This window comes from Ailuropoda melanoleuca, chromosome 6 (genome assembly GCF_002007445.2).
Source record: "Ailuropoda melanoleuca isolate Jingjing chromosome 6, ASM200744v2, whole genome shotgun sequence".
Taxonomy (NCBI): Eukaryota; Metazoa; Chordata; class Mammalia; order Carnivora; family Ursidae; genus Ailuropoda; species Ailuropoda melanoleuca.
In genome coordinates this window covers 66,022,977-66,050,966 of record NC_048223.1, presented here as the reverse complement: position 1 = coordinate 66,050,966, position 27,990 = coordinate 66,022,977, and the positions used below count along the sequence as shown (strand labels likewise).

Below are 27,990 nucleotides of genomic sequence, written 5' to 3'. Positions count from 1 at the left end.
ATTTTATTTATTTATTTGACAGAGATAGAGACAGCCAGCGAGAGAGGGAACACAAGCAGGGGGAGTGGGAGAGGAAGAAGCAGGCTCATGGAGGAGGAGCCTGATGGGGCTCGATCCCGTAACGCCGGGATCACGCCCTGAGCCGAAGGCAGACGCTTAACCGCTGTGCCACCCAGGCCCCCCCCCCAGTCCCCTCTTTTTATAGGCTGGAGGTGAGGGCAGTTTAAGGGAGTTGAATGCACACTAACTTCAGCAGGCTGACTGAAAGCTCCTTGAGGGCTGGGACAAGGCTGGCTTTGCGCATTGTCACTTTCTTGAAGCTTGACAGGGTACCTAACATACTGTGGGCACACAATAAGTATTTGTTCTGTGAATGCATACAAACTACTCTGGTCCTGTCCTCAGAGGTTATAGTCAGCCTAGAAGAGCAAGAAAAGTTCACCAGGTGGGATGGACTGCCCTGGGCTTTCAAGAATTCTGACAACCCATGAGCACCCGAAGCCAATTTCACTTCCTCTCTCAGCCATTTGCAGGAGGTTGTAAATCCCCTCTTTCCTCGGGTGGGGGGACAGCCAGGTCGTGCTTACGCCCCCTGCGGGGACCCCAAGTCACATAAGAAGGTAATCCAGAGGGGGGGAGCCCGCCGGCACGTGCAGCCTCCCAGGAGAGGAGGAGGCTGGGCTAACGCAGTCCTTAGTCAGCAGCTGGGCTCGCTTTTGAAACAAAAGCCAATGTCCTCCCTCGGAGTCCGCGGCCGGTCAGCTCCTAGGGGGAAGAAAGCCATGCTGCCCAGCCGGTTAGTGGCCCAACTTACTTTTCCAGAGCCTGGGACAAAGGGCCAGCTGTTGTACGGGTGTGGGTGGGACGCCGGGATAGGGACGGGGGCCCCGATCGCCCTGACCCGACCCTCCCGGCCGCCTGGGAGAAGGGTCGGGGTCTCCCGCGCTCCACGCATGTTCGTCCCGGGCAGTCAACCTCCCAGCCCCAGGCCCCCCGGGTCTGCGTAAAGCTGAGGCACCTTTGCCACCGGCGCCCCAGCGCACAGACACACCAGGCCCCGGTTTCATGAATGAAATCCAATCGTGTGGATATAAATAGCCGCGAAGGCTGCAAACGTCACAGTGCGAGCGGCGGCCGCCACGGCGGCGGAGCTCGGGGCCGGACGCTCGGTTCCGCCCGGCTGGCCCGCCTGGGAGCGGGGTGGGGGCAAGAGAAGAAGGGAAGGGCCGGGGTGGGAAAGGGCGAGCCCCTCTCCCCCGGACGGGAAGAGCGGCAGCGGCGCTGGGCGAGTCCGAAAGGCGAGGCAGTGCCATGCTGCCTTTGTGCAAAGTTGGGCGGCGGGCGGCACGCGGCGCGCAGGGGTCCCGCACACCCGCGACCGCGCGCAGTCGTGGCTGCTGCTGAGTGGCGGGGACCCCCCCGCTCCCCCCAACCCTTGAAGGCGGAGAGAGCTCGCGTCTCGCTCGGCTTCAGGGTAGGTTCTGTGTCGTGAGTGCGCTATGGTATGAAACTTATTCTTCGAGCAGCCGCGGAGCCCCCACCGCCGGGGCCCCCAGCGGGTGGCGTGTGGGGGCCCCGAGCCGCGCCACGCGGCCAGCAGCGTCCCGACAGAGAGTTGTGGGACCGAGCTGCTGGGGGAGCCGCCCTCGCCTCTCGGCGAGGCCGGGAACCCTCGCATCAGAAGCAAGCAGAAGAGATTTCTAGGAGCGCCCGCACAGCCGCACCCCTTCTTGGAGCTGAGAAAATGTACAACAGGCACCCTTAGCGGGCTGGCTGCGCCAGGGAGGGGGTGGTGCTGTGTCGGCAAGAGGGCTCTTTTCCTTCGAAGAACAGTGGTGGGAAGCCGGAGGACCTGAAAAGGTGGATCGCTCGTCCCCTAAGGGCTTGCAGCCCCTTGAGAGTTGACTGGTCAGCCTACAGTTTGGCGCTCCCCACCCCCAACCCCGTGTCTATGGAGTCTGTTGTGAGTTGCTGTGACAACAGTAGGAGCTGCCATGAGGGGCTTGCAAAACACCTTACCTTGTCTCTGTGTGCTCAGCTTTTGGGGAGAACAATGGGGTGAGGGTGGAGAAGGGAGATGTTGCAGACAAGGGAATCCAACCCCCTCTCAAAAAAAAAAAAAAAAGGAAGTGGAAGGGGAAGGAAGGCACAACTATGCAAAAATATATCATTAGATCCTACTTTTAGCTGCGCCTTTTCTATCCTCAGCAGTATCAAACATCTCAACTGCGGAGCAATGTCAATATTTAGACTTGGACAAGCCAGAAAGTTAGAAGGGAGCGCCAAGCGCAGGGTTTTGACTTGGCTTTGCACGTCAGCACACAAGCTGTGCCTTTCGAGCTGACTGTACACATTTGCTGGGGGGAAAAATGCATGAAGTTTGATATATATACAAAGGCAGCCAGACCTAGGAAACTCTAGGAAGTTAAGACCTGAAGAGTCGCCTTGACTTTGAACTCCCCCCCCCCCAACCTGGGCTGTTCAGGCAGTTCTGTTGGACCCCAGCCAAAGGCTCAACTTGAGGTTTCTCTAGTTTGGGGCTCCCCCCTCCTCAACCAGGGTTGTGCTGTGTATTCTATGCTGTACTGTGTATCATCTCTAAACTGAAGACAATAATGTTATCAGTAGTTTTCATGTTTGTATAAAGTCCTCTCACTATCAGCAGATATAAATAGCCAATAGGCTGTGTTTGTGTGACCTCCGGCAAGCTCTAGGCTTTTCTAAACATACATCGATAAGTTTGTTTACAAACACTGTTTAGAAATTTGGAATTACATTTCCTTTCCAATAACTTTGTAGATGCCTAAGAGTCACTGGTTGCTAGAAAATAAACACAAGTTCACTTCTGTATAAAGAATGTCTGACCGCTGCTCTGCAGGTGGGGTAGGCAGTAAATTATTGTACTGGGTTGCCTCTGAGGTTCTTGGATCATATTTAGACATACTAGTGGGAAAGGGGTTTAACCAGTTCCACCCAGTGTGGAAGACTTTGAAAAATCATTGGGAAGCAATAAAATCATGGTCAGCATTCTCCTAAACTTGCCCATTGGTTGTTATTTTCCCAAGTTTTGAAAGTAGTGTAAATTTAAGCACATAGGGCTGCGTGTGATCGCAGAGGTGAATATAGAAACACAGGTAATTTGATGCCATTGTCTCAATAGCACAACTTGTAACTATGCAAATATAATTTAATAGGAAAAAGTAGAATTGTTTCATCTTTTCCCTATGGTATTGCCCCAAAATGTTATTTTGGAGGGGTAGTGTGTCCACTTGTATGAGTTCTGTATGATAAAATGCCTGGAAGGTTCTCCTTGTTCCCATCCATGGGTTTGGGCGAAGTGCTTTTTTTGTGTCATCCCCAAATGTTCAGAAATACATTTTCACAAATGCTACAAAATGTTAACCTAGCTATTTCAGGATATATTTGACCCAAAGAAATGCCACTTGAACACTGGCAGTTAGCAAAAGTAAAGCAGATTCTGCCCTTAGGGGGTGGAGGGGAGAAAATTGTGTGTTGAAAATTGTAGTGGCTTCTCATGTGCTCCCGGCCAGCAGTAGGACTTACAAGTGTTTCTCTCTTTTATGTAGGTAAGTCCAGCTGTGAGCAGGGTGTTCTGTTCTTCGCTTCCAGAAAGCCAGGTCAGTGTCTCGGTGCAAACCCATGACCGTAGATTGATGACATTTTGTGTCTAATTCTGAGCATGGATTTCAGAACAGTTTTCTCAGTCTTTTGTCTTAAAACAATTTCTTTACCATTTTTTCATGGACTCAGTTATGAACATCACAAGTTCAGTAATTAATAAAATTATTCTCTTTACTCTGTGAGTAAAATGGTACTAAAATGGACCTTGAATCAGTTTGTACTTGAGGATTGTTTTGGAGGGGTGGGGATCAAAGGGTTGCCAGACTCACTGAGGGTGCTGGGGATCTGGGTGCTTGATAATTAAGGTTTTCCTTCTATCCTAATCTTAGCATTCTAGAGCTGAAAGAAACTTGATGTAATAATAGCTCATATTTTTTTAGCATGAACCAGTGTGTTGCATTCTTTACATTTATGTTCTCATTCTGCATCAAAAAAAAAAAAAAAAAAACCTGTGAGGTGAAACTACTCTCTTGATCCCCAAAAGACAGGTAAAGAACTGGAAGTTCAGAGAGGTTAGATAATATATTCAATTCCTACTTCTAGGAAATGGAAGAAACAGGATTTTTTTTTAAAAAAAAAATCTGTCTTACACTAAAACCTAGACTTTCTGGTTGAAAAATTTTTCTCTAGTAGGGAAATTGGAGCCAAGAAAGGTTGAGTGAGTTGCCTAAGATAACTTGGTAATTACAGCTCATATAATAACATGAAATGACCCAACTGTTGCAAAAGAATAAATACCCTTCTCTTAAATAAAATGGTGTAATAGTAAGTATTCATGTGTACTTTCTGGCATAGCACTAAGATTTAAGAAAGTTTTTATCAGGAGATCTCTGGTCTTAAGAATCTTACAAACAGATTTAAAAGGCAAGATATTAAACATTCATGTATGAAAACTTACAGGATAAATCAGATCATAAATGCCAAAAGGCTGAATTGGGAGGTCAATGGTACATTTACGAGAAGTTCAGCATTTTCCACTCTGTGGGATTACTTTGCAATTCCATGTATGCGTGGAAAAAATTTCAAGCACATATTTTGTCTGGATAGATGATAAATGAGTGAGAGTTTAGGAAAAGACAGAAGGTAGAATTTCAACCCAACAGGGAGAGATTATGCAGTCATCTAGAACTGCTAAATTACAGTATCTCAAACTCAAAGGTGTTATTGCTTCAAAAGCATTGTAACAAAATTGTGAGCTGTTTGAATTTGCACAGCGTCTTTGAGAAAGCATTACTATTTAGCATGATGCTTTACTCAATTACTTTTAGAACCTTAATTTGTCTAAAATGTGCCACGTAGATAAATTTGGATGCATAATAGATAAATCCCAACCAAAGTCCTGAAAATTGCCAGTAAAGATTAAGCAGGACATTTTCAGTTTTTACCAGGATTGACAGCCTTCTCTTCCCATCTTGCCTACTTTTTGTAGAATAATTTCTAACAGTTGTCAGTCCTTTTTTGGGAGTATTATATAAAGGAGTAATAAAAATATGAAATGGGGAACAAATTAGTAAAGAAAACCTTAATATGTCATCTTTTTAAAAATGTACTGATATCCCCAACTCAAGCTAATAGCCCTAAAAGCTTAATTAGCTAAGAGATACTTTTAAGCATTTAAGGGATTTTTATAAGCTGTCCTATAACAGCTTTGTCCTGTACAAGTTGTTCTGGGGTGTATCATTACAGAGTAGATCACAAGAACAGGGAGAGGATCCCATTGCAGGTTAAGACCTCACCATCAACTGATACTTAGTTAACTGTGGCAGTGCTATGTCATAAAAATATCAGTATAGCAACTATAAACCTGTAGTTATTTAAAAAGTAAAATTAGGGGCACTTGGCTGGCCCAGTCAGTACAGCATGTGACTCTTGACCTTGGGCACCTGAGTTCAAGCCCCATGTTGGGCGCAGAATTTACTTTAGAAAATCTAAAAATAAATAAATAAAAAGTAAGATTATATTCTGAGTCATATGTTAGCAAGACCTTATAATTAGCATGTTATCCCTAATAATAATTAAAATAGCAATCATTCGTTTGCTTTATTGGATTTCAGAAGGCTTTGGTTCATATGCTTGACCTATCTCGAAACATGGGTGGAAACACTTGAAATTCTATTGTTCTTCACTCAGGAAGTTTGCCTGTAGAAAATAGAGGAATTTTTAAAAATCTTTTCTTTTGGTCTTCTTTTAGAAAACAGGCAGTTCAGTCACATTGTTTGAAGGCCTCACTCTGGCTTCATGTAATAGGGTTCAAAGAGTACAGTTGATCTGAATTTGATTTTTGTGTTCATCTTCTTTTCTGCACTCAGGCTTCCCACCAACCTCACAACACCAAAACAAAACTTGGAGAAGGAAGGAAACTTAAGTCACAAAAAGTGGCTTATGTTGTATAGAAAAGGGTAGGAGGAGTTGGGAGGTAGAGGGTAAGGAAGCTTTGCCCGGAAGGCCAAGAGGAAGTCACTCAAATGGATGGGATGTGTATGGACTGGTTAGTTATATGTCAACCTCTGAATTATTTTTTTTTTCATTTATAAACAAAGTCACCGCCTCCTCTTCCTGAAATCCTGTGTTTCTTGTGCACATAGGGCAGAAATTGGGAAATAGGCAAATAAAGAAACTGACGTGAACTGTGGGTATGACAGCCAGTCTTTCCAGATGTCCCAAGACACTTCTGTCTCCAAATATTCCCTTCAGCTGTCCCATCAAGTACATCAGCGTGTCTCTGATAAGGTTCTGTCCACAAAGGAGTGAATTTGGAATTTTTACAAAGAAAGAAAGAGATCCCAGTAGGTACAGAAGAAGCAATTACATTTCTCCACTCTGCACCTGTGTATTTATTGCATAGACACAGGTTAATGCCACGTTCCCCATGCTAATGAGGCTACCATCTCAGGCTCCAAACCTCTGTGAAGAAAGTTCCTTTGAATTGTTACTCAACCATAGTCCAAACCCCTAATGAGCACTGGAATAACAATAACCAGCAGTTATTATGCTCCTACGATGCCAGACATTTTACTGCATTTCAACTAAAATTATCAATTCCAGTTTTGCAGAAGCAAAAAAATGGAACTCAGATATGTTAAGTTCAAAGAGCTAACAGAAGGTAGAGCTTAGATTTGTACCCAGGTCTGCCTAAGAACTTGAACACGTTTGCTTTAAATCAACTCCTGGAGGACAGGGGGGAGAAACACTTTAAACCATTTCATTCCAGGTTATTTTGCGGATGGTAGATACAGGAGTTAAATAATTATTCTTATGGGGTTTTTTGTTTTGTTTGTTTTGTTTTTGATCTAACTTGAACCACATAGCAGGCTTGTCTGGACAAATTTTTTAACTCTCCAGGTCATTTCTAATATATTTTGACTGAAGTCAAATGTTACACAGTTGAGTCATGAAGGGTGGAATCATGTATCCAGAAAGGTCCTCAGAGATACTTAAGACAACCTCATGTAAGTGAAAAAAAACCTGCCACCCAGAGAAGGCAGCTAGCTTACCCACTCTCGTGGTTAGTAATGGATGCAGCTGAAAGTGAACCCTGGTTCCAAGTCCTAGCCCAAGACTCGATTCTAGTACATAATACTGCCTGAAAAGTGCCAAGCCTTCCAAACCCTCCCATGTAGCCAAAATTACAACCATCAAGTATGAAATCCATCGGAAACCTACAGTACATCCAGAAATGGGTGATAAGAGGACTCCTGCAGTGTAAAGATACAGTGGGCACCAAGAGAAACCTCACTTCTCTGCATTGATGCCAATGCAGAGCTGTCTTCCCGCTCACTCAAAGCATAGCCGACCCACTCCCATCTCTTCCACCTTGTCTTTGTGGAACCATCTGTTTTAATCAAGTGTGGAGATTTCCAATTTTGTCTATGGACCTCTGGCTTTTTACTAACTATGCGACAGAGAAGTACTTCTTTGGGCCTCATTTTTTTTGCCTGTAAAGAGGGGACAGTATCAGGTCTCTTACGTAGATGTTATGAAATCACACACGTAAACCACATAGTTGGTGCTCAGTAAGGGGTCGTTCTCTTCTTCACCTTCCTAGAGTATTTCAAGGGGAAATGTTATCATTTTTCCCCTAAATGAACTAGAGTTGTTTGAATTCTGACACTGCAAGGGGTTGTTATAGTAACGTTTTTTCTTGGGTAAAAACGTGCCTAGTGGTCTCCTGGGGTCCCAGTGGCCCAGTCACAATTACGTTGGTTTCCTTGGCACTCTAGGGTTGCCACGGCGTTCCGGAATTATTTTATTGCTTCAGTATCTCCTGCAAAGTAACACCAAGCTCCTCTTGGAGATTTGTGGCTCTGGTTTCCTTGCAGACACTGGTGGAAGCTTCGAACATGTTTTCCACATAGACCCTTGCATCCCAGAGCAGCTATTCTATTTTGAGCCAAGTAACTAAGAAATACTTCCAGGGAGTATTATTGCCGGTAGAACATTCTGGCTTTCAATTTCAAAATAGGTGAGTCTTGCCTACTATCATTTCAGTTAACTCGAGCATGAGGTGCTGTCTGCTCTGGCCCTGTCTTTTCTTTTCGTCCTGTGTTGCTGACTAATCTATCGATAGGAAAAACATAAGCACTACAATTTCCCCTTTCACCCTCAGCGCTTGATAACTACCCTGGCCTAAATTACATCTCTGGGAAGTGTTTCATCACACTCCTCTCCCCAGCTGCCACACTGTGTCATGTGGCACTCGCTGCCCTGCTTCGGATTTTTGGAACCAAGTCTTTGGCAGCATGTCCTGTGTGTCACATACACGGAGGAAAGCCGCTGTGGTGGTTTTTTTTTTCTTATTGTACTTTCTCTGAGGGGCCCAGGATCGCCTTTATTTTCCTAGTGGCACAGTCTCCCTTTCAGTGTTTGACAAAGGTAAATTGCAGGATGTATGTCCTTTTCTTCGGGTTTAGGGCTGGCAGTTACACGTTGTCCCCTGTGCTAAGTGGCTGCACCGGGGCTAGCTGCATCAAGATTACCACCTGCTAGACTGCCCCTAACCTGATGACTAGTCTCATATTGGTTATATAAATTTCAGTTCATACCGAGGAGTTTATTTGTAAAGCAGGGCTTCTCAGACTGGAATGTGCACGCAGATCACCTGGGCGTCTTGATACAGTGCAGATTCTGATTCAGGAGTTCTGGGGTGGGACCTGAGACACTGCCTTTCTCCCAAGCTCCCCGTCAATGCCAAAACGGCTGCTCTAAGGATCACATTTTGAGTAGTGAAAGTCTAAAGTCTAGGTGTTACTGTAGCTTATGCTGAAACTCACGCCTTCCAGGCTGTAAGACTCCCACCTTATTTTGTTTGCTTGTTTCTTAAATCATAATAGACAGTCGTGGAATCTTACACATGGAAGGGCTGTACATACACAGCCATGTGCTAGTAAATCAAACAGCTCTCTGGGAAAAAAAGAATGCATTTATGTGCATACATAAGTCGATTATAAATTTTACTGACATAAAGAATGTATGTAGCATACACTTTGCAAATAAAAAAAAAAATAGACAATACCATAAAGCCAGTTGGGTTTTACGGAATGCTGGTTGGTTTTTGCTGAACCCTTTTATCCGTAACCTACCTGTGGTACACTTGATGAAGGGATGTAATTCTCATATAAGTACTGGCTGATATTTTCCATTATGTTAATGAGCAAGATAAAAGTGCAACAACAGCATGTCAGAATTGTACTCATTTATCAAAGATACGAATAACTTCTCTGCCGAACCGGATAATAGCTTTTAAATAGTGTCAAGATATTTCCTTAAATGTACTATTCACATATTCCTTAAATGTAACAGCTCCATGTGTAACACACTTATAAGTTTAATCTGTGTTGTTAGCATTTTCTAACCTTAAGTTAAAACAAGCAATAGAACAACAAAGCAAGCCCTGAATTGTAGTGGTTGCCAGTTTCTGTGGTGTAAAGATTCCTATCACGGCCAATTTCAAGCTACCCTTGTGACTGAGTGTGGAGTTGGGGAGAGATGGCCCAGTAGCCCACTGCTGTCTAGTGTTTCCACCATACAGATAAAATTGGCATAAGTAACATCAAAATGTAGGTAATAGTAAAATGGAATAAAATGATTAGAAAATGATGAGTTTTGAGCATTCTGTACCTTTTTTTTAGTATAATTTCCTTAAGCAAAACTTTATATAATTTAATTTTTAATACTGACCCTATTTTATTTGTTTATTGAAGTACAGTGTAACCCAGTGTTACATTAATTTCAGGTGTACAACATAGTGACTTGACAACTCTGTACATTATGCTTTAACAGATTTGGAGAAATCCTAAAAATTTAAGAACTAGTTCTCATGGGCTGGTGGGGGCTGGCTCCAGCACACCACTGGGTGTAAATCATCCTGTTGAGTGATTATCAGCCTTTGCTTTGCATTGGAATACCCCAGGAAAACCGCAACCTACAGTCAGTAGATTTTTGTTAGGGCCTGGGAATCTGAATTTAAAACATTTTTGTTGACATGTATCTTATTAAAAGAAAAATACAAAAATCAGAAGTATATAACTGAAAAGAATTTTCACAAACTGAACATACCCACATAACCAGCACCGACACACAGAAACAGAAAATCACAAGCACCCAGAAGCTCTTTTTAAATCCTTATCCTGTCACTTCCCAACCAAGGTAGCCACTACCTTGGCTTCTAATACCGTGGACTCATTGTGCCTGCTTTGAACGTTTACATAAACAAAATCTCTTCAGTGTCTGCCTTCTTGCCCTCAATATTATGTTTGGGAGGCTTATTCATAATGTATGTAGCAGGATTCATCCATTTTACTATAGTGCCGTGTAGTATCCCATTATGACTGGAGCGCAATTTATTATTTATTTATCCATCGTACTGCTGGTGGGTTGTTGCCAGCTGTTCACTATTATGAATAGTGCTGTCAAGAACATTCTTGAGGTGCCTGGCTGGCTCAATCGGAAAAGCGTGAGACTCTTGATCTTGGGGTCATGGGTTCGAGCACCATATTGGGTATAGAGATTACTAAAATAAAATAAATAAACCTTAGAAAAAAAGAATATTCTTATACAGGCAGTAGTATTTAAAGTAAAACTAAACAGATTCCCCCAGCGATTCTAAAAAGCAGCTGATCTCTTGACTGCCTTCTCTACAACTCCCCTCCTCTCTTATTTCTCATATAATATGACCAAGGCGATTGATTCTTTTGTGTGAATGTAATTTTAGTACCATAAGCCATGAATCTGTGTGTTTCCATTCATTACAGTATGTTCTCCGGGCTCTTTTCAATTTACGTTCACCAACTCCCCCTTTCATCAAGACACCGGCTCTTGTGGACTCTAAATAGGGATGAGATTTGGCCTCGCATCAATAGCATGCAGGAATAATAGATATAGTGGAGATGCAGCCAAGGCTAAATTTGGCCGCTGATCATTAAGGCTCCTGGAAAGAGGCTTCAAAGAAGGGGAATTGTTTCCCTTTGTGTATATCAAACAAAAATCAACAGTGAACCCTGAGAATATTTCAGATTCTAATATTTTTAAAAATCCATTTATTTTAAGTAGACCAGCAACCCTTGCCTGAAAGAGAACTGAAATCTCTCAAAGTCTGATGACTCAATCTGGAAAGATTAGAGAAGGAGGTTTTCCCTTTGGCTTCTTCCTGTACCTGGTGTTCAGCAGGTGTATTCTTGCTACATTGTTCTAGGCTGAGTGGCTATGTAGTTGTGTGTGGGGGGGGGGGTTATTGAGATGTTAGTTCCTTTGATTTAAGTCAAGGGAGCTGAATGACCAGATGATAATTACTGATGAGTGGGATGGCTGCTCAGTATTAAAAGAAAGGTTCCTGGAGCAGCAGGCACTGAAAGGCACTTCATATAAAGCTCTCGAGGTATGCAGAGAGGAGGTAAAGAGTACACGTGAATTCTATATAATGAAGGAAGAATGTATTCTCACACACATAAATATTCTAGTCCCTGGTTGTCCTACCTCCCCATCCTCACTTTTCTGTAAATTTTTTGTTATGAAATTTCTTTGTTATTATAGAAGAGATGGAATATATAGATAAAGAAAAAGAAAAAAATTAAATCCATTTGTAACGCCAGTTGGCATTAATATTTGAATATTTCTCTATCCCAGATGTTATTGTGTGTAGTTCAGTACATAATTTTTAAGGAGTGGTGTTATTCTCTATAAATTCTTTCATCATCTTTTTTCATTTAAATGTTTATATGAACATATATGACAAAAAATGTACTCCTATAACACATTTTTGTTGGCTATATACTCCCTATTATGTGGACATTTATTGTTGTGAGATTTTTAGCCAACCTCCCCCACCCCCACATGGCTGGATTTCTAAAATTGTTTCCAATATTTTGTTTCCACAAATAGTGGTGTGATAACATTCCTTTCATGGAATCTTTTTGTCTACCCTAATTATTTATCTAGGAATAAAGTCTTATAATTGGATGGAAGTTATGGACATTTTAAAGTCTTTTTAGTGCCAGGTGCACTCCAGAATAATGGTATTATTTTCCACAAACAGTGCCTCATTCTACTTTTAAAAAATGTACAATCTTTCATGTAATAGCTCCTACCTAGAATTAGAGGGTATAGGAACATGTCCTGAAATTATTAGCTGGAATCTATGCATTGATGTCAGCCCAAAACCTTTAATAAAATACGAGATTTTAAAGAGTCTGGTTTTTGTCCACCAACACTTTTGTGTTTATGATCTAATTTTACTAAGAAATCCTGGGGGTGGGGGGGAGACAGTTTTCCTCATATGTCTGAAACAGAGCATAACCTAATCCTAACTGGCATATTATAGTCCCCTAAATGATTAAATTCAATTGCTTCATTGTCATCATATGTGAAAGCTTCACAGCAAGTGGTCTCCCTGGTGTTCCAGAAGCTGACCCAGTGACATCTTCAGAGAATGCTTTCAATGAACAAGTTACTATAGAGCACTACAGAGACTTTCCTTCATTAGGATGGATTTTTAAGCATATCTAGTCTACAGACTTGATATTAGCTTTCTCAAATGAGCGCTTAGAACTTTGACATCTCTCTAAAGACTTAACCAGCATTTTAATTATTAATTCTTGACAAAGCTTCCTGATCCAGCCCTTAGCTGAGATTCACACACAGTCCCTCTAAAATCAATGCATGGTGTCTTCTGTTGTTTCAATTTTTTTAACTTTAAAAATACATATTTAAGTATAACGTACATAGAGAAATGTATACAGCTCACAAGTACACAGTTTGAAGAATTTGTAAAACTGAACATACCTATGTAACCAGCACCTAGATCAAGAAATCGGTATCACCAGCACCCCCCTTCTGGTCCCCACCCCACTGCACCCTCTGTATGTTTGAAATGCTCCAAATTTTATGTCCTGGGTAAGTCATTCATTTACAGAATTTGATTTTTCACTGAATCCTTAACTTTATAAGAGCTAGCTGCAGTGAGTTTTGATCACGCTATCTCCCTTGTAACTAAAAATATGTAGAATCTGCCTTTCCAAGTAAAGATTGTAACATTAAATTCGTGCACTGAATATGCATCAATATTTATATGTTTGTGATTTGCAGGTACACAAATACATACACTGCATTCATACAAGCAAATTGGGAACTTCTTTCTTCTTTTAATGAATGTAAAGCTGAATTATACTATATTGGTCCAAGCTTAAAATATCTTAACTACAATTGATTGTCACAGAATGTTTCATACGATATGCTTCCAATTTCTTAAAATTGCTCATTACAGTTAGTGTAAGTATTCCCTCTGAACACTCAAAATTTAAAAGCCAAGAATTTTTCATCTGTTTGAAATATATATGTGTCCTGGGTGTCCACAGCTGTCTCTCTATAGGGTTCAATTTCTTTGTCTGATGTTCAGCTAGATTATCATTTAGATTCCTATGGGGTTTTCTTCAGTTGAGAGCCTGAGTCAGAAAAAAACAAGTTTAGCAGCCTCACAAAGCTTTATAAATATATGATTCTGAAGAACAATTTATACATCATCAAAAATCATTTATTAGTATTGGCTTATATCTGTACTCTTACTAGAATTAACAATCAAGGGTTATACTTCTGTACTCATTAGTTTTTTAAAAACCCAAAATATCTCTCCCGTTATAGAATACACTTAAGAGAATATTACTCATCCATAAAAAGTAATGAAGCACGAAGACATGCTGCAACACGGATGAACTTGAAAGCATTGTGCTCAATAGAAGAAAGTAGACACGAAAGGCTGCATATTGTATGATTTCATTTACAAAAAATGACCGGAAGAAGCAAATTCATAGAGACGGGAAGCAAATTAATGGTTCCAGAGGGGGAGAGGAGAACAGAATGGCTGCTGATGGGCCTGATGTTTCTTTCTGGGATGATGAGAATGTTCTAGAATTAGATAGTGGACATGGTTGTATAGCTTTGTGAGCATAACAAAAACCCTGGAATTGTGTATTTTACAAGGGTGAATTTTATGACAGGTGACTTTTATCTCCATTTTTTAAAAAAAGGTAATATATTTTCATCATAGAAAATTTGGAAACTAAAGGAAAGTAGAAAAATGACAAGTTATACCCCGTTACCCAACAACTGTCACTGTTATCTGTTGAGTGTACTTCCTTCCAGTTTCTCTTCCATATGTTGCTGTTGCAGGAAGAGCAGTTTGCCTTTCCATGATGAAGACACAATTATTAAATGTTAAGTATTCACATTATTAATACCCACCCATTCCGCCCCTCCCCCGAGAAGAAAAAAGGGTGGGTGCAAGGAAGACCCATTTTGATGGCGGAGGGGAATAATGATGGAGATGCACATGAGAGAAACAGAGAGCAGGGGCCAGCAGAGGCAGAAAGACAGACCCTACCAGTTGCCAGGAGAGGTGGGACTCCTCAGGGACACATCCCAAAGAAACTTAACTAGGTGTTTTGCTGAAAGATGCTTGATAACTCGTGTTAACCACACCCCTCTATTCTTAAATACCCATGTTGTTTCCCAGCTTCCTAAAAGTCACATTTGTGTTTCTTTTAGCTGTGTCACTGTGCTAAGATGATACCTAGAGTGAGAGAGCGAGGAGGCCAAATTCTGTTTTGAGTTACACATATTTGCTTATTTTATCTAGTTTCCGTTGACTGATTTTTTTAGATTGCCGTCCTGCACTTGCCCCGATGGTGTAATATCAGCAGTTCTCTGTATGATTGCAAACTCAACGTAAACATGATTTTAAATAATGACAATCTTAATAGATAAGACTTGTTGGGTGTTCTCTTGATGGCAGGCCTAGTGATTAAAATATTTTACAAGCATTATCTAATTTAATCTTTACAACAACTCATCCAGGGAGGCAGTTATCCCCAGTTTACAGATAAGGAAATAGAAGTTTAGAGAGATTAAGTAATTGGCCCAAGATCAGATAGCAAGACCTTAATTATTTCCTCACTTGTCATAGATTTGGGTGGTTTTCATTTTTTTCTTGTCCGTAATGAAGATGTGATAAATATATTTGCTTTTTTTAAAAAAGATTTTATTTATCAGAGAGAGAGAGAAAAAAAATGAGCTGGGGGGGGCAGAGGGAGGAGCAGACGCCTCGCTGAGCAGGTGGAACCCTGGATCATGACCTGAGCCGAAGCCAGACATTTAACCGACTGAGCCACCCAGGCGCCCCTAGTATATTTGCTTTTAAAAGACATTTTCTGTTTATGAAGTCGTTTCTTTAGATGGCTATATCAGGAAGTATTTTTTAAATTGCTAGTGGTTTGGGGTTTTTTTGTTGTTGTTGCTGTCAATAAAACCTTTCCTTTTAACTTTTTCATTTATTTTTTTGTTGTTAGGGAGTTTGGTTGATACAACCTATGCTTTAGGGCATTTTTGTCCTTATGGTGGGTTAGTCAACTTCTGTAAATGTGCCAAGAACATTTGAAAAGAAAGCACACTCTCTTATCATAGTTTTCTTTTTAATGTGGGATATCTGTTCATTTATTGCTACTTTTTATGCTGTTCAAGCCCTCCATGTGTTGTTTTTCATTTTTGCTTTCTTAATCTGATGTTAATTCTGATTCTTTATCTCACACATGTCAGTTATTTTCATCAATTTCTCCTTCTAGAGTTTTTCTTTATTCTTATTGTATGCCTTTTGGTTTGTGAAGGTTCATTATTACTATTATGCTTTTACTATGAATTGCCCTTTTTTTTACTGTCTAAATTATCTTTTACAGATAATTTTTCTTTACCACTTTGAAACCAAAATCAAAATAACAATGAAGCCTAGTTTTATATTTTCAGTTGGCTTTGGTTTCCATAGTCCTTTTAAACTGAAATGCCCTCTTTTTTTTTTTTTTTAGTCTTTAATTTTGAATTATCTCTGGGTGTTTTGCCAGGTATCTTTGAGCTTTTCAATTCCTTAAAGAAATCTGAGTTTTTGCTCCTTGAGTCTTTGACATCTAAAAATAGCTTTATGTTCCCTTTACATAAATAACAATTTGACCAGATTCAGAAACTTGTGATTATGTCCTTTTTCTGTGAAGGCTCTCTTTGTGTTTTTCTATTGCCTTAAAATAGTGTATTGGTGAAGTGTGTGATCATCCAAATTATTGTTTCTTTATAGAAAGAAATGTCTTTGGCCATTAGTTTTAGAAGCTGTTTTGCTAAGGTATTTGTAGGATTATTACACAATTTTCCTGGCATCGATATTTAAATGTTTTACTGAAAAATGTATAGATATAGAGCCTTCTTTTCTTTTTCTCTTTCTTCTCCCCGCCTTATCCTCCTCTTTATATGGGGAAAATTTTGTTCTGTTAAATCACACTGTACTCCTTGAGTTCCTCCAGAAGCCACTTGGCATCCAGGGGATTGCTTATCAACTGTCAACCTCTTTGTCATCTTCCATGACATTGTTTTCATTTTCAGATGGCCTTCCTCCTGTACATAGAGCTTCTTGTGTTTTGCCTGTCGTCCACTAAATCCATTCTATGGCATCTTCAAGGCTATTTACTGTTGCCAGTACAGTTTTTAAGTTGGCTGTCTTGTATTTCATTTATCCATGGCCTTTCTCACCTACATATGGCCTCCTGTGCTGTTAGTTTACACAGTTGCATGATCTCCTTTTATATGATCAACTACATGGTTCAGATATGTTTTTAAAACTTTTTTCTTCTGCTGTTCCTTATAGCATGTCTACTTCAGTAGAAGACCTTTCCTTTATGTCTTTAGCTAACTTTTTGCTTGTCCTTTTCTGCGTGTCAGGGTCTTTAATAGACCATATGTTGAATGGCCTCTATTTACTTCATCCATATAGAAGAAGATGCCCAGTGGCCAAGGATTGAAGTATATTCAGTGCTTGGATAACCAGGGCTCTGTTGGAGACCAAGGTAGGGCTCTGTGGTGAACCCACCCAGTTCCAGAGTGGACAGGCCAAGCGATTCAGTATTGTACGGGTCGAGGGAACTGTGGAGGGTGACATAAGAAGAGTAGTGAGGTATGTCATCGCTGAAGATAGACCCGTGGTCAGTCTTAGAGGTTGTACCCCTACCCCCATCCCTCCTCCCTTAACAAGATCCATCACTTCTGCTGCGGTGTCGAAATTGAAACTGGCCTGGGTATGCAGGCTGGGGAAAGAAAAACAAAATAAAATGAGTCTTTTCCATGCTCAGCGCTGTCTACCTGGCTCGTCCTCAGCAAGGGGCAATCACTGGGACTGCTCCTTTCCAAGGACAGCGTGCAGGGTTCCTCATGGCTTTCCAGTGGCCCCACAACCTGCTCTTCCATCTCAGTCCCGAGTCAAGCCATCTGTCTTTACTCCAGACCATAGGCATCTGTGGTGAAGAGCATCCTGCTTACTGCCCAGCCCAGCTCTTTTCCCTGTGGAACTGGGCAGTCTGCTCGTCTGCTGTGACGCGGCTCCATGACAGTGAGTGTGGCAGAAATCCTTCCAATTTCTGGTATACGGTTACTCCTTATCCTTAGTCTGGTACTGCCATGGAGTCCGCTATCTGTGGAGAATAAGGTTAATTTCAGTGAGACCATGTAACAGGGGATCCAAGGCATGTATTCTTCCAAAGCTGTCTTGCCTTCAAGTCCAGCTCATTGCTTCTTGTGATGTCTTTTAGCAGAGATTGAATTTCCTCGCTCAAGATTCACTTTCATGTCAATGATACATCCTTCTCCAGAGGGAGTGGGTACATGTGCCTCCATTCTCCCCTTCTTTCCCAGCCAATTACTGACCTTACCCAGAGAGTTAGAAATCCCTTGAATGAGGATGTGAAAATCCAAAAGTTGTTGGGGATTTCATGAGACCCTTATATGTAAGTAGTATTAAGATCCATAAATTGGCTCTAGGCACTAGAACACAATAAATGATCACATTTTTTTTTTCCTAAACCAATTTCAGCCCTACGCTCCTGCCTGCCTCTATTGGGGCTCCCTTCTGCCCCCTGCCTTATCGTTCGGTGGAGGGCCCTGGTCCTTGGTCCCTGGTGTTCCCATGGTTACTGATGCTCTTCCTGATAGGGAGCCACAGCTGGTGTGATGCCATCTGTCAAATACCGCACTCATGATGGGCCACACAGATGTCCTTCAAGGTGTTCCTCCCGCTGACTGTGGGCTTAGCCACATGCTGCTGCTTTCGAGGCCATAGGCTTAGTGATCAGTCACCAGAGATAGCCGAGTGCAAGTTCCTGCCAGATCCAGGTGGAAGGTGTCCTGAGGAAGGTGGAATGGCTGTACTTTTATATCCCATTGAACAAATAGTAATTGAAAGCCATGTATGGCCAAGGTATTGAAAAGTCTTGAGGATTTAAAGATGAATAACAGTCTCTGTTGTCAAAAATGTACAATCTTAGTGAAGTGGCAGCAAGTACATGCATGTCAGGGTAATTGTCAATATTACAAATCAAAATTGGGTAAGTCCCTAGGAGAGAGCATAAAGGAAGAATGTTTTAAGTGCATCTTCCAGAAAGTAACTCGTGTCTGTCTTCTTTGCTTCTTCTCTGCTGATTCCTGGTGCAAACATTCTTCCCGGAGGACCAGGGAACATCCTGACTGGTCCTTCTGCCGCCGTACCCCACAGTCTGCTCCCACACAGCAGTCTCGGCAGTATTAGTGATACTCCTCAAAAGCAAATCAGAAACCGTGACTCCTCGGCCTGCAGCATTCCAGTGGCTTCTCATTGCATTTAGAATAAAACCCAAGTTCCCTACTGTGCCCCCTGCCTCCTTTCCAGCCTTCCCCCTCCAGTTCCCCTGGCCCCAGCTCTTGCAGGCCTGCTTCTTTGCCATCTCGTCACTGGGCCTTGCTCATTCTTCAGGTAGCAAGAAGGTGGGGCCTCCTCAAAGAGGCCTCCCTTGTCTTTCCTGCAGGCCCCCCACCCATTATTTTCCCTCATAACACCCTTTCGTTTTTCTTCAAGGAACTTAAATCAAGTTTATGATTACATCTACCTGTTCCCCCACCCCCCACCCTACTTCGAGGTCCATGAGAGCAAGAACCACACTCAGCTTGCTTACCACTGTATACCTGTGCTATAGGCCTGGCGCTCACTAAGTGTTCGGCCTATTCTTTCTTGAACTAATTAAAACTGAGTCCTAAAGGTGCAGAACAATTTCAGTGGTGGATCCAGGGGCATGAGAAAGGACATCTGAGTAGAATGGCAAGAGCAGAGTCACCGAAGGAGAGGTTACCTGGCATATTTGTAAACAAAAGTCAACCAGGATATCTAGAACATAGCACACAGTTTACTAATGGTGGTTTTGAAACCTATCCTGAATTTTTTATGCATCTTTTAAACTGAGTTTTTTATCTGTTCTTTATTTTTTGACTGGGACAGCATTTATTGAGGGCAGTGGATAGATAGCAAGTTTATTTCTAATCCTGGCTCACCTCCCCCACTGACACTGAGTTTAAAAAAAAAAAAAAAAGGAGTGTGTGATCTTGTGTAGGTCTCCATTATCACAGGGCTCTGGTGAGGATAACGAGTGGATGTTTAAAAAAGTACCTTTGTATTATCTGTAATCCTGGACTTATATGCACTGTCCTTTCTGTTACTTAAATTCTTTTCCTTTCTGTTTTAATCAAAACTTTCAGTTGAAAAAAAATATTGTTGATTTGAACAATGAAAGGCAATTTTATCCCGGAGATATATTTCGGTAAACTTTTGATTTAGGGAAGCACAGCCCAACCCTGACTGTCTCTTTCCCAGATCTGGACCCACTCTCCATTCCAGCTGAGATGTTTATATTATGCACAGAGCAGCTCCCGCCTGCCTAGGACTGGTGATTAAGAGCTCAGGATAATAAAATCTGCACAGTCGAAACTTGGCTGTTGGCTATGGTTATTATGCAACTCTTAACATTTCTCTTTTGTTTCTGTCGATAATATAAAATTCCTAGTTTTTCTTTCTGAGCTTACTCTTCAAATACACTAAAATGTGTTCCACCAGTATTTTTTAATGACCAAGTTAAATTGTTTCTTAAAGTTCAGATTACATGCTTTTCTGAAGGACAAGGAAATTTAGTGACTGTGCGACACATAGTTCAAACCATCTGTGAACAACTGAATGAACTGAAAATACAGAGGCCCCTCTATGGGCTTTAGAGTTTTGTCTTTAAGCGGACTGCTCACCATGCTTTGATTCAAATAGCAAACGTTAACAAGAAACACAACCCAAGTGATGGTAAGAGATGGGGTATTCCAATGGTGGGGCGATCTGGAGCAATTACAGGATGCCTAGGAAGATGTCTTAGACGAATGATAAGCCTTCCCTGCCCACCCTCCCTAATATCTGAACTTCTCATAGTAGGAGAGACTCACACACTGAGCTAGACTCAAAGAGTGGCTCTGTACTAAAGTGCACCGATCCAGGGGAAACAAGAGCATCTTGCACCTCGTCAGCCACGGTGCCTTGGAACTACTGAATTATGGAGACGGGACTGTGATGGTCATCTAGCCATAGTGTGATTGAGCCATAGTGAATGTGCCTGACACTACCTAAGAGCCTGGGTCTTCAAAGAGCAACAGGACATCAGGAAGGCCATCGTCTCAAGCCTCAAGGTGGGAACAGAGTACTACCCTGGGAAGACAGATGATTTGAAAAGGAGACCAGGGCAGCTAAGCTCACATTTGGCTATGTCACTCTTTGGCTTATGGTTGTCCATAGAAGAAAGTTACAAATAAATTGGGGGACCTGTGGACCCGAATGAGTAGTAAGAGTTACAGAAGCAGGGCATAGTATACACTTCTGTCCTGAGCACTTTGGCACATGGTAGTACCCCAGAAACATGTGATGGTTCATTAAGGGCATGAGATGGACTCTTTGAAGGTGTAGCCACAGGAAAAGTACAAAGTTCACAAACAACATTCTATGGTTTGCTAACACAGGAAAAACTGCGTGTGTATGTGTATTTGTGATTGATTCTTCTAGAACCATTTATGATACAAAAGAGGAAGCAAATCAGTCTATGTGGAGACAGGGCAATTAGGAAAACTTTTTAGAGGAGGTCATATCTGAATAAGGTTTTAAGGAATGAACAGAATTTGCCAGGCAGACATGCAATTGTAGAGGGTTGGCTGGGAGATTGTATGTGTAAAGACATTGAGGTAGCAAACAACATTGAGAATTTAGGAGGCCATTTTGTGTGGCAGAAGCATGCTTTCACTTTCTTAAAAAATTACTGAAAATTTGGGGCACCTGAGAGGCTCAGTCTCTTGGTTTTGGCTCAGGTCATGATCCCAGGGTCATGAGACGTAGCCCCACACTCAGCATGGAGTCTGCTTGGGATTCAATCCCTCTTCCTCTCCCTCCCCCTCTGCTGCATGCCCATGCTCTCTCTGTTTAAATAAATAAATCTGTTTAAATAAATAAATAAATATCTTTTTTAAAAATTACCAAAAATTTAGTGGCTTAAAACAAAACAAATGGATTATCTTATAGTTCTGGAGGTTAAACACCTGAAATGGGTTTCATTGGGCTAAAATTAAGATGTTGGTAGGCTGTGTTCCTTCTGGAAGCTCTAGGAGAAAACATGTCTCCTTTCCTTTTCCAGCTTCTAGAGGCTACTTGCATTCCTTGGTTTACGGCCCTTGCCTCCATCTTCAAAGCCAGCAGTATAGCATCTTCATCTTTCTCTGTCACTCTGATCTTCCACCTCCTTCTTCCACATGAAGGAACCTGAGGGATTGCTTTGGACCTACCAAACAATCCAGAATGACCTCCTTATGCTAAAGTCAGCTGAGTAGCAACTTAATTCCATCTGCTACCCTAACTCCTCCATGCCATGTAACAGAACACATTCACAGATCCCAGAGATTGGACAGGAACATCTTTGAGGGACATTATTCTGCCTACTGCACATGCAATAAAGATGTGGAGGGTGATGGTGAAGAGAAAGTTGGCCTGATCCATCAGCCCTAGGTAGGAAAGATCATCCACTCAAAAGGGACTTATAATCTGATATTTTTTTAACAAATAGGAGATGGTGTCAAGGTCCTGGTGATTTTCCTAAGGTATAGTGGGTATGTTTCAGTTAATTACTGATACATAACAAATCACCCCAACACTTGGTGGTTTAAAACAATAATTCGTACTTTCTCATGAATCTGTAGGTTGGCTAGATGATTCCTTAGCGGGGCTCGCTCATAAAGCTTCCTTCAGCTGGGGAGTTGGCCAGGCTGGAGGATACAAGTAGCACACTCTGTGGCATGTGGTGAAGCCATGGGCAGGGCGACCTCGGTTCTCCTCGCTGTGAATTCCATTCCTCTGCGAGGCCTGGCCAGCTTCCTGACATGACAGCCTCAGGACAGCATTCCAGCAGCGAGAGAGGGTGGAGCTGCAGGGCTTCTGAAGGTGCTGACTCTGGAACCCACACGGCATCACCACCACATTCTTTTGGATTGGGCCACACGGTCACAAGGCTAGCTCGAATTCAAGATGGAGGGAAAAGGATTCCATCTCCTGAAGAGAGCTGCTGTCGTGACCACATTTCCCGTAGCCCAGGCTGTCAAGAGAGGAGTTTTTACTTTAAGAGTAGGATTTTGAAACTCGAGATTTCAGGGGTAAAATGTTTCTGGCTGACAGTATCCAGCACATGACCAAAAGCGTGAAGGGCTCAACTAGAGTGTGGGGAAGGGCACTGGTGCTGAAGAGGTGGAGGGACTCTGGCGCTAGAGTGTGGGATGCACAACCCTGTGGACACAGCGAGAAGGCTGAGTTGGTGGTGAACGTGGAGAAGGGACGTGACGTGCACAAGACGACAGTAATCATGGCGTGGGCACCTGGGGCGACTGACAGCCAGGAGGCCATGACCACAGTCTCTAAGCAGCCTGAGATGGTGGGCACCAGCACCCGGGGGGCAGCCACCCTACGCCCCATCACCAAGGCCTCACTCCCCAGCCCCCACACCGTCTTGTTCACTTGCCAGTCTTAAATAAACGTCCCGCTCTGACGTCCAGAATGTGCAGATACATTCTTCAGCACTTCATGGTCAGCATCCATGTCCTGAGGATTCAGTGAAAGTATGAACGAAGTTCAAGTCAGTTTTGAGTAAGATTACAAAGCTGCCATAGTAACAGGCTATTAGTGTCGGTCCTTCCCAGCTTTTCTTTTTCTTTTATTATATATACTTTCTTTGTCTCCTCAGATGTGGATCTAAAGGCAAAAGTGTGTCTGCACTGATCAGCAGGATTCATGGTGGTGAAATTTATTAACAGTGTTAAATGAATATTTATTGCTCTCATTCTAGGTAAATAAAAATCAGAAACCAGATAGTCATTAACCAGATGGTCCTAAGAGCTCATTCAACCATAAGAGTGCTAGATAGGAATAAATTAGAGCCCATAACAAGTAAAGAAGGATAAAATTGCGTATTTTTATAATTATCATAATTTCATGTTTGTTTATGTGTAACAGATAAACAATCGGTTTACAATACACGTGTAGATGCATTTTCAGATTACCACAAAATAAAATTTCTACCTGAAAGAAAAGATTTTCAGCATTTGGAAATCCAGAAAACCCTTCCTGGAAATTCCATGTTTCAATTGAGTGATCTGGACTGTGAATGTTGAATTCTGCTCTGCCTTTTATTTCCCTTACTTATCCCCTTTGTACGAGGCCCAGCACCTTTGGCAGTCACTTCGGTTTTGAGCAGATTGCTAGAGATTAGAGGGCCCACGGATGTTATTCTCACCTTTGACACAGAAATTCTTTTTTAGAACTGTGCATGAGATGTGTCTATAAATAAGTAATGATATTTTTGTAATCATAGCCTTAATATAAAACCAGGAGAGCTTTCAACCCGTTCAAAGTTGTCATCTGTGAAAGCTACACGGCCATTCCACCAACGCTGTCATGATTCAAATTATTTGGGGGATTCCTTTTTGGGGTCTGCTCTCAAAGCTGGTTTGCAAGCCAACAAGAAAACCAACCATGTAATTTTTGTGTCTATTTCAGTTTTTGCTAAATCCAAACATACCCCCAAATTTTAAGGATTGGCTCTCTATGACTTTTATCTACCTTAAAAAAAAAGATCGCTTTCAAAAGAGAAAGGTCTTCCACCACTTAGGACAATCAGAATACTATACCTCAGGTTCCTGTTGTGGGGCTCTAAACGGATCCTGTTTTTCTGACACAGGTCGCCCCTTCGTAGTAGCACCAGAAACATACCAAGTTTTGTATCAGTAATAACTGTTATCATGTTTATTCTAGAATTGAGAAATACCCCAGAAAACTATTTTTAACCTACCTTCCCAGCTGTATTATTGTTTAGCTAATTAGGTCCAACTCCCACCCGGAACTTTTCCTGCCTTCTTTGTGTAACATCACATGTGCCCCATCTTGTACTTATGGTCTTTGTTTCTCAATGAATTACTCCCTAATTACTCTACTAAAATGTATCCTTTTTATAGACCTTTGTGGTTATTAGGTTTCTGATTTTGCGTCTAATTCTGGTCTTCCACCTGGCTCAATTCAAGGTGTTCATCCTCATCATCATGATTCTGATGTTTGGGGGTGTCAGTGTGTCAGCTCCATCCGTTCACCTAACCCTCGCTCCCTGAGGATACTAGTACTAGAATTCCCATTTAACAGATGAGAAAGCTGAGGCTAAAAGCACAAATACCTTGCCCAGTGGCGAATGGCTGGAAAATGGGGAGACTAGGATTGAAATTCACATCCCCTCGAAGGCAGGGATTTCTCAACTTCAGCACTCTGACATTTGGGGCCAGATTATTCTTTGTCATGGGGGCTGTCCCTTGTATTGTCGTGTGCTTCAAAGAATCTCTGGCCTCTACCCACTAGAAGCCAGTAGCACTCCCCCCCTGCACTGTGACAACCAAAAACATCTCCAGACTTTGTTAAATGTTCTCCAGCAGATATTTAAGGACCGCTGGTCTAATCCTAACATCAGGCTTGTGCCACGTTATACTGTGCAATCGGGAACTAATAAAACCATAGGCTAGATTTTGAAGAGATCAATTTGAGGAGTCCCCCCACGTGGATGATCCATCAGAATTGAATTGGAGTTTTCCTTAAGCCTCTTTCTCCACCCAAGACCTTCAGAATCTGCATTTGCACGTGGGGAGCAGGTATCTGTCTATTTTAAGGCTCTCTGTGGCGTTCGAACCACAGACCAGATCCTAACCTCACCACACATCTGTTCTGTGAATCACTCCACTCAATTCTCGCCAAATAGTCTCTAGCCTCAGGTTTAACACGTCCTGTGATGGTGTTACAGGAGACAGTCTCATGTTCAGATGGTCCTAACTGGGAAAAAGTATTCATTCTATTCAATAACTTCTTTCTGTCTCTCCCTCTATACTCGTAATCTCATATTATCCAGATTATCCGTTTTCTCAAATCAGGTGACTTAAATACTTATGGAGGCCCAGGTAGGTATTAAGCCCTACTCTGAACAGTTTCTTGACCATTATGACCATTAAAACCACTATCTATTACCTTGTTGAAAAGTGACCATCTAGGGGCACCTGGGCGGCTCAGTCAGTTAAGCATCCGACTCTTGCTTTCGTCTCAGGTCATGATCTCAGGGTCCTGGATCGAGCCCCGCATCGGGTTCCACCCTCGGCAGGAAGCCTGCTTCTGTCTCTTTCCCCCTGCCCCTCTCCTGCTTGCATGCACTCTCTCTCTTGCTCTAAAATAATAAATCTTTTTTTTTTTAAAGTAACCATCTAACCAGTTTTCTTCATTTAACAATAGACTTCCTCAAAAGGGCAATTTTCATTCATGAAAATCTTAAAATCTTGCATGGTTGGTCACCCACCCAGCTGCCCGGGAAGCAGACTGCTCTATATTTTATGGAGGTTCCTGCCCCCGGGTTGGGGGGGTGGAGAGCTGGCAGCAGCATTCTCTCTTCCTTTTGACCCTTCACTCAGCAACCCTCTTAAACCCTTTTGATGGTTTCAGGAAGATTCCAAAGTAGCTCGTCATCCTGGTAAAAGCATTGTTTACCATAGGCTCCAGATTTCTTGATGGAAACAAAGAGAAAGAATTTAAAAATATATTGCTTTATGGTGCCCCTCTTGAGAATACCATTTTTATGAATTTGATCAATAAAAATAGATGAATAAATATAAATTAATTTTATGGGTGTATCAAAATTCAGTTTTACAGTTCACCCTTCTTTAAAGCCGAGGAATCCTTTCTGCTTGCACTTTGGATCCCCCTCTAAGTCACCATGATAGAGCCGAACCTACAGTCAACTGCCTTTCGATGGGAGACTTGGGGGTGGTGGAAGATTATGACGGTGTGGAAGCTAATAGGCCGAGGCAGCTCACGCCCCGATGTCTAAGGTTAAACCTGCAGGTGACTGGTCTCTTTCGTGGGTCCACATGAGTAGCCAGCGAGCTATAAATGTATGCCAGCAGTCTGGGTGGATTTTCAGTAGGCAGGTTGTGTTTAGAGAAAACCAAGGAGAAAATAACATGTTAACAGAAATAAACCGTTTGGGGTCAAAATAACAATCCAGCGATGTTTTTGTACTCGTGTGAGACATAAATAGAAGACTTGAGTGTGAGTTAGGCTTCGTATGAACTTCCAAACTTCTTGCTTATGCTTGGGGACCTCCGGAGAAGTGCCTGGACCCTTCTCGTCTTTCATTGCTCCGTCACTGTCTTCTTACAGAGTTTTATAAATGGACACTGACATGGACTACGAAAGACCCAACGTTGAAACCATCAAGTGTGTGGTTGTGGGAGACAACGCCGTGGGGAAGACACGCTTGATCTGTGCCAGAGCGTGTAACACGACGCTAACACAGTATCAGCTGCTGGCCACCCATGTGCCTACCGTGTGGGCGATTGACCAGTACCGCGTGTGCCAGGAGGTAAGGTGTCCGGAGTTCTGTCGACTCCTCAGGGCACAGCCTAGCTATTGCCAGTCTGATTTCAAAAGGGGCGTAGGGGTCATTTGTGCATGCAAAAATCAAGCTAATGTTCTTAGTGCGGCAAGAGAAAACAAAAGCAAGATCTGCACTTGGGAGCATGGCTTCCGTATCCTGAATGAGGAGGGTTGAGTCATGTGATTCCAGGAAGGGAATTAGGACTTAGCTCAAGTCCTGTTAGATGCAACGAGAAAACTAAACGCAGGTGGGACAAGGGGGCCTTGAGGGTGCTGACCTGGGCATCCTTCACCTGAGGAGCCTCGGAATGACACTGAGAGGGAATGCACTCTCTCTCCTGCAGGTCCTGGAGCGTTCCCGGGATGTTGTGGATGAAGTGAGCGTTTCTCTCAGGCTTTGGGATACTTTTGGCGATCATCACAAAGACAGGCGTTTTGCGTATGGCAGGTAAACCAAGACCAGGGCCGTGTGGTTGAGCTTGCGTACAATTTCCTTTCCAAAACCTGCAGCTGCTTCATAAATCAACAAAAGCCACAACATATGGCCTTGAAATGTGTTGGGTTCTGCACTGTGTTTAAGAAAAAAGAAAAAAAAATGGTTTTGTTTTCTGATGTCAAGAAAAGCAGTCTGCCTTGAACTAGGTCCCTCCCAGGAAGGCCCTCGTCTCAAACAACCAGTGCTCCTTAAACTGGGACGATTGCTGGAGGATTCTGGTGTGTTCTGGCCCTGGGCTGCTTTGATTGCCGTTTTCCTGAATGGCACTTTATTTACCTTTGGCTAGAATGTTTTAAGTTATTTTAGCACTTGGCCACCCCACTTCAGAAGTTCTCTTTGGTCTTTCCATGACCATATTAGCAGAGTCTGATGTTATTTGCTTTGGGCTTTGTTATCTGAAAAGTCTATTGTTTTTATTTGAAGGTCGTTTTTAAAAAGAAAGAAAAATACCTCTGAAATCCTTCACAAGGCATATTTCCAAAATGAACTGAACCACTAGTGTCTATTT

At 42.4% G+C, this 27,990-nt stretch overlaps 1 protein-coding gene across 13 annotated transcripts in view; it reads left to right on the top strand.

The window, feature by feature from the left end:
• The window catches only part of RHOBTB1 (Rho related BTB domain containing 1), a 119,841-nt gene that overhangs the window by 56,019 nt on the left and 35,832 nt on the right, over window positions 1-27,990 (top strand). For 2 of the 13 annotated variants that reach the window (XM_011219547.3, XM_034662566.1), the window contains exons 3-5: window positions 3,588-3,638; window positions 26,771-26,972; window positions 27,331-27,434. In XM_011219547.3, coding sequence (XP_011217849.1) covers window positions 26,781-26,972; window positions 27,331-27,434 — 296 coding nt within the window. In that variant the 5' untranslated portion in view covers window positions 3,588-3,638; window positions 26,771-26,780. Of the gene's footprint in view, window positions 1-207; window positions 797-1,135; window positions 1,475-3,587; window positions 3,639-20,437; window positions 20,689-26,770; window positions 26,973-27,330; window positions 27,435-27,990 lie in introns of those variants that run through there. The other 11 variants (XM_019795096.2, XM_019795095.2, XM_034662567.1 and 8 more) reach the window with 11 other exon arrangements.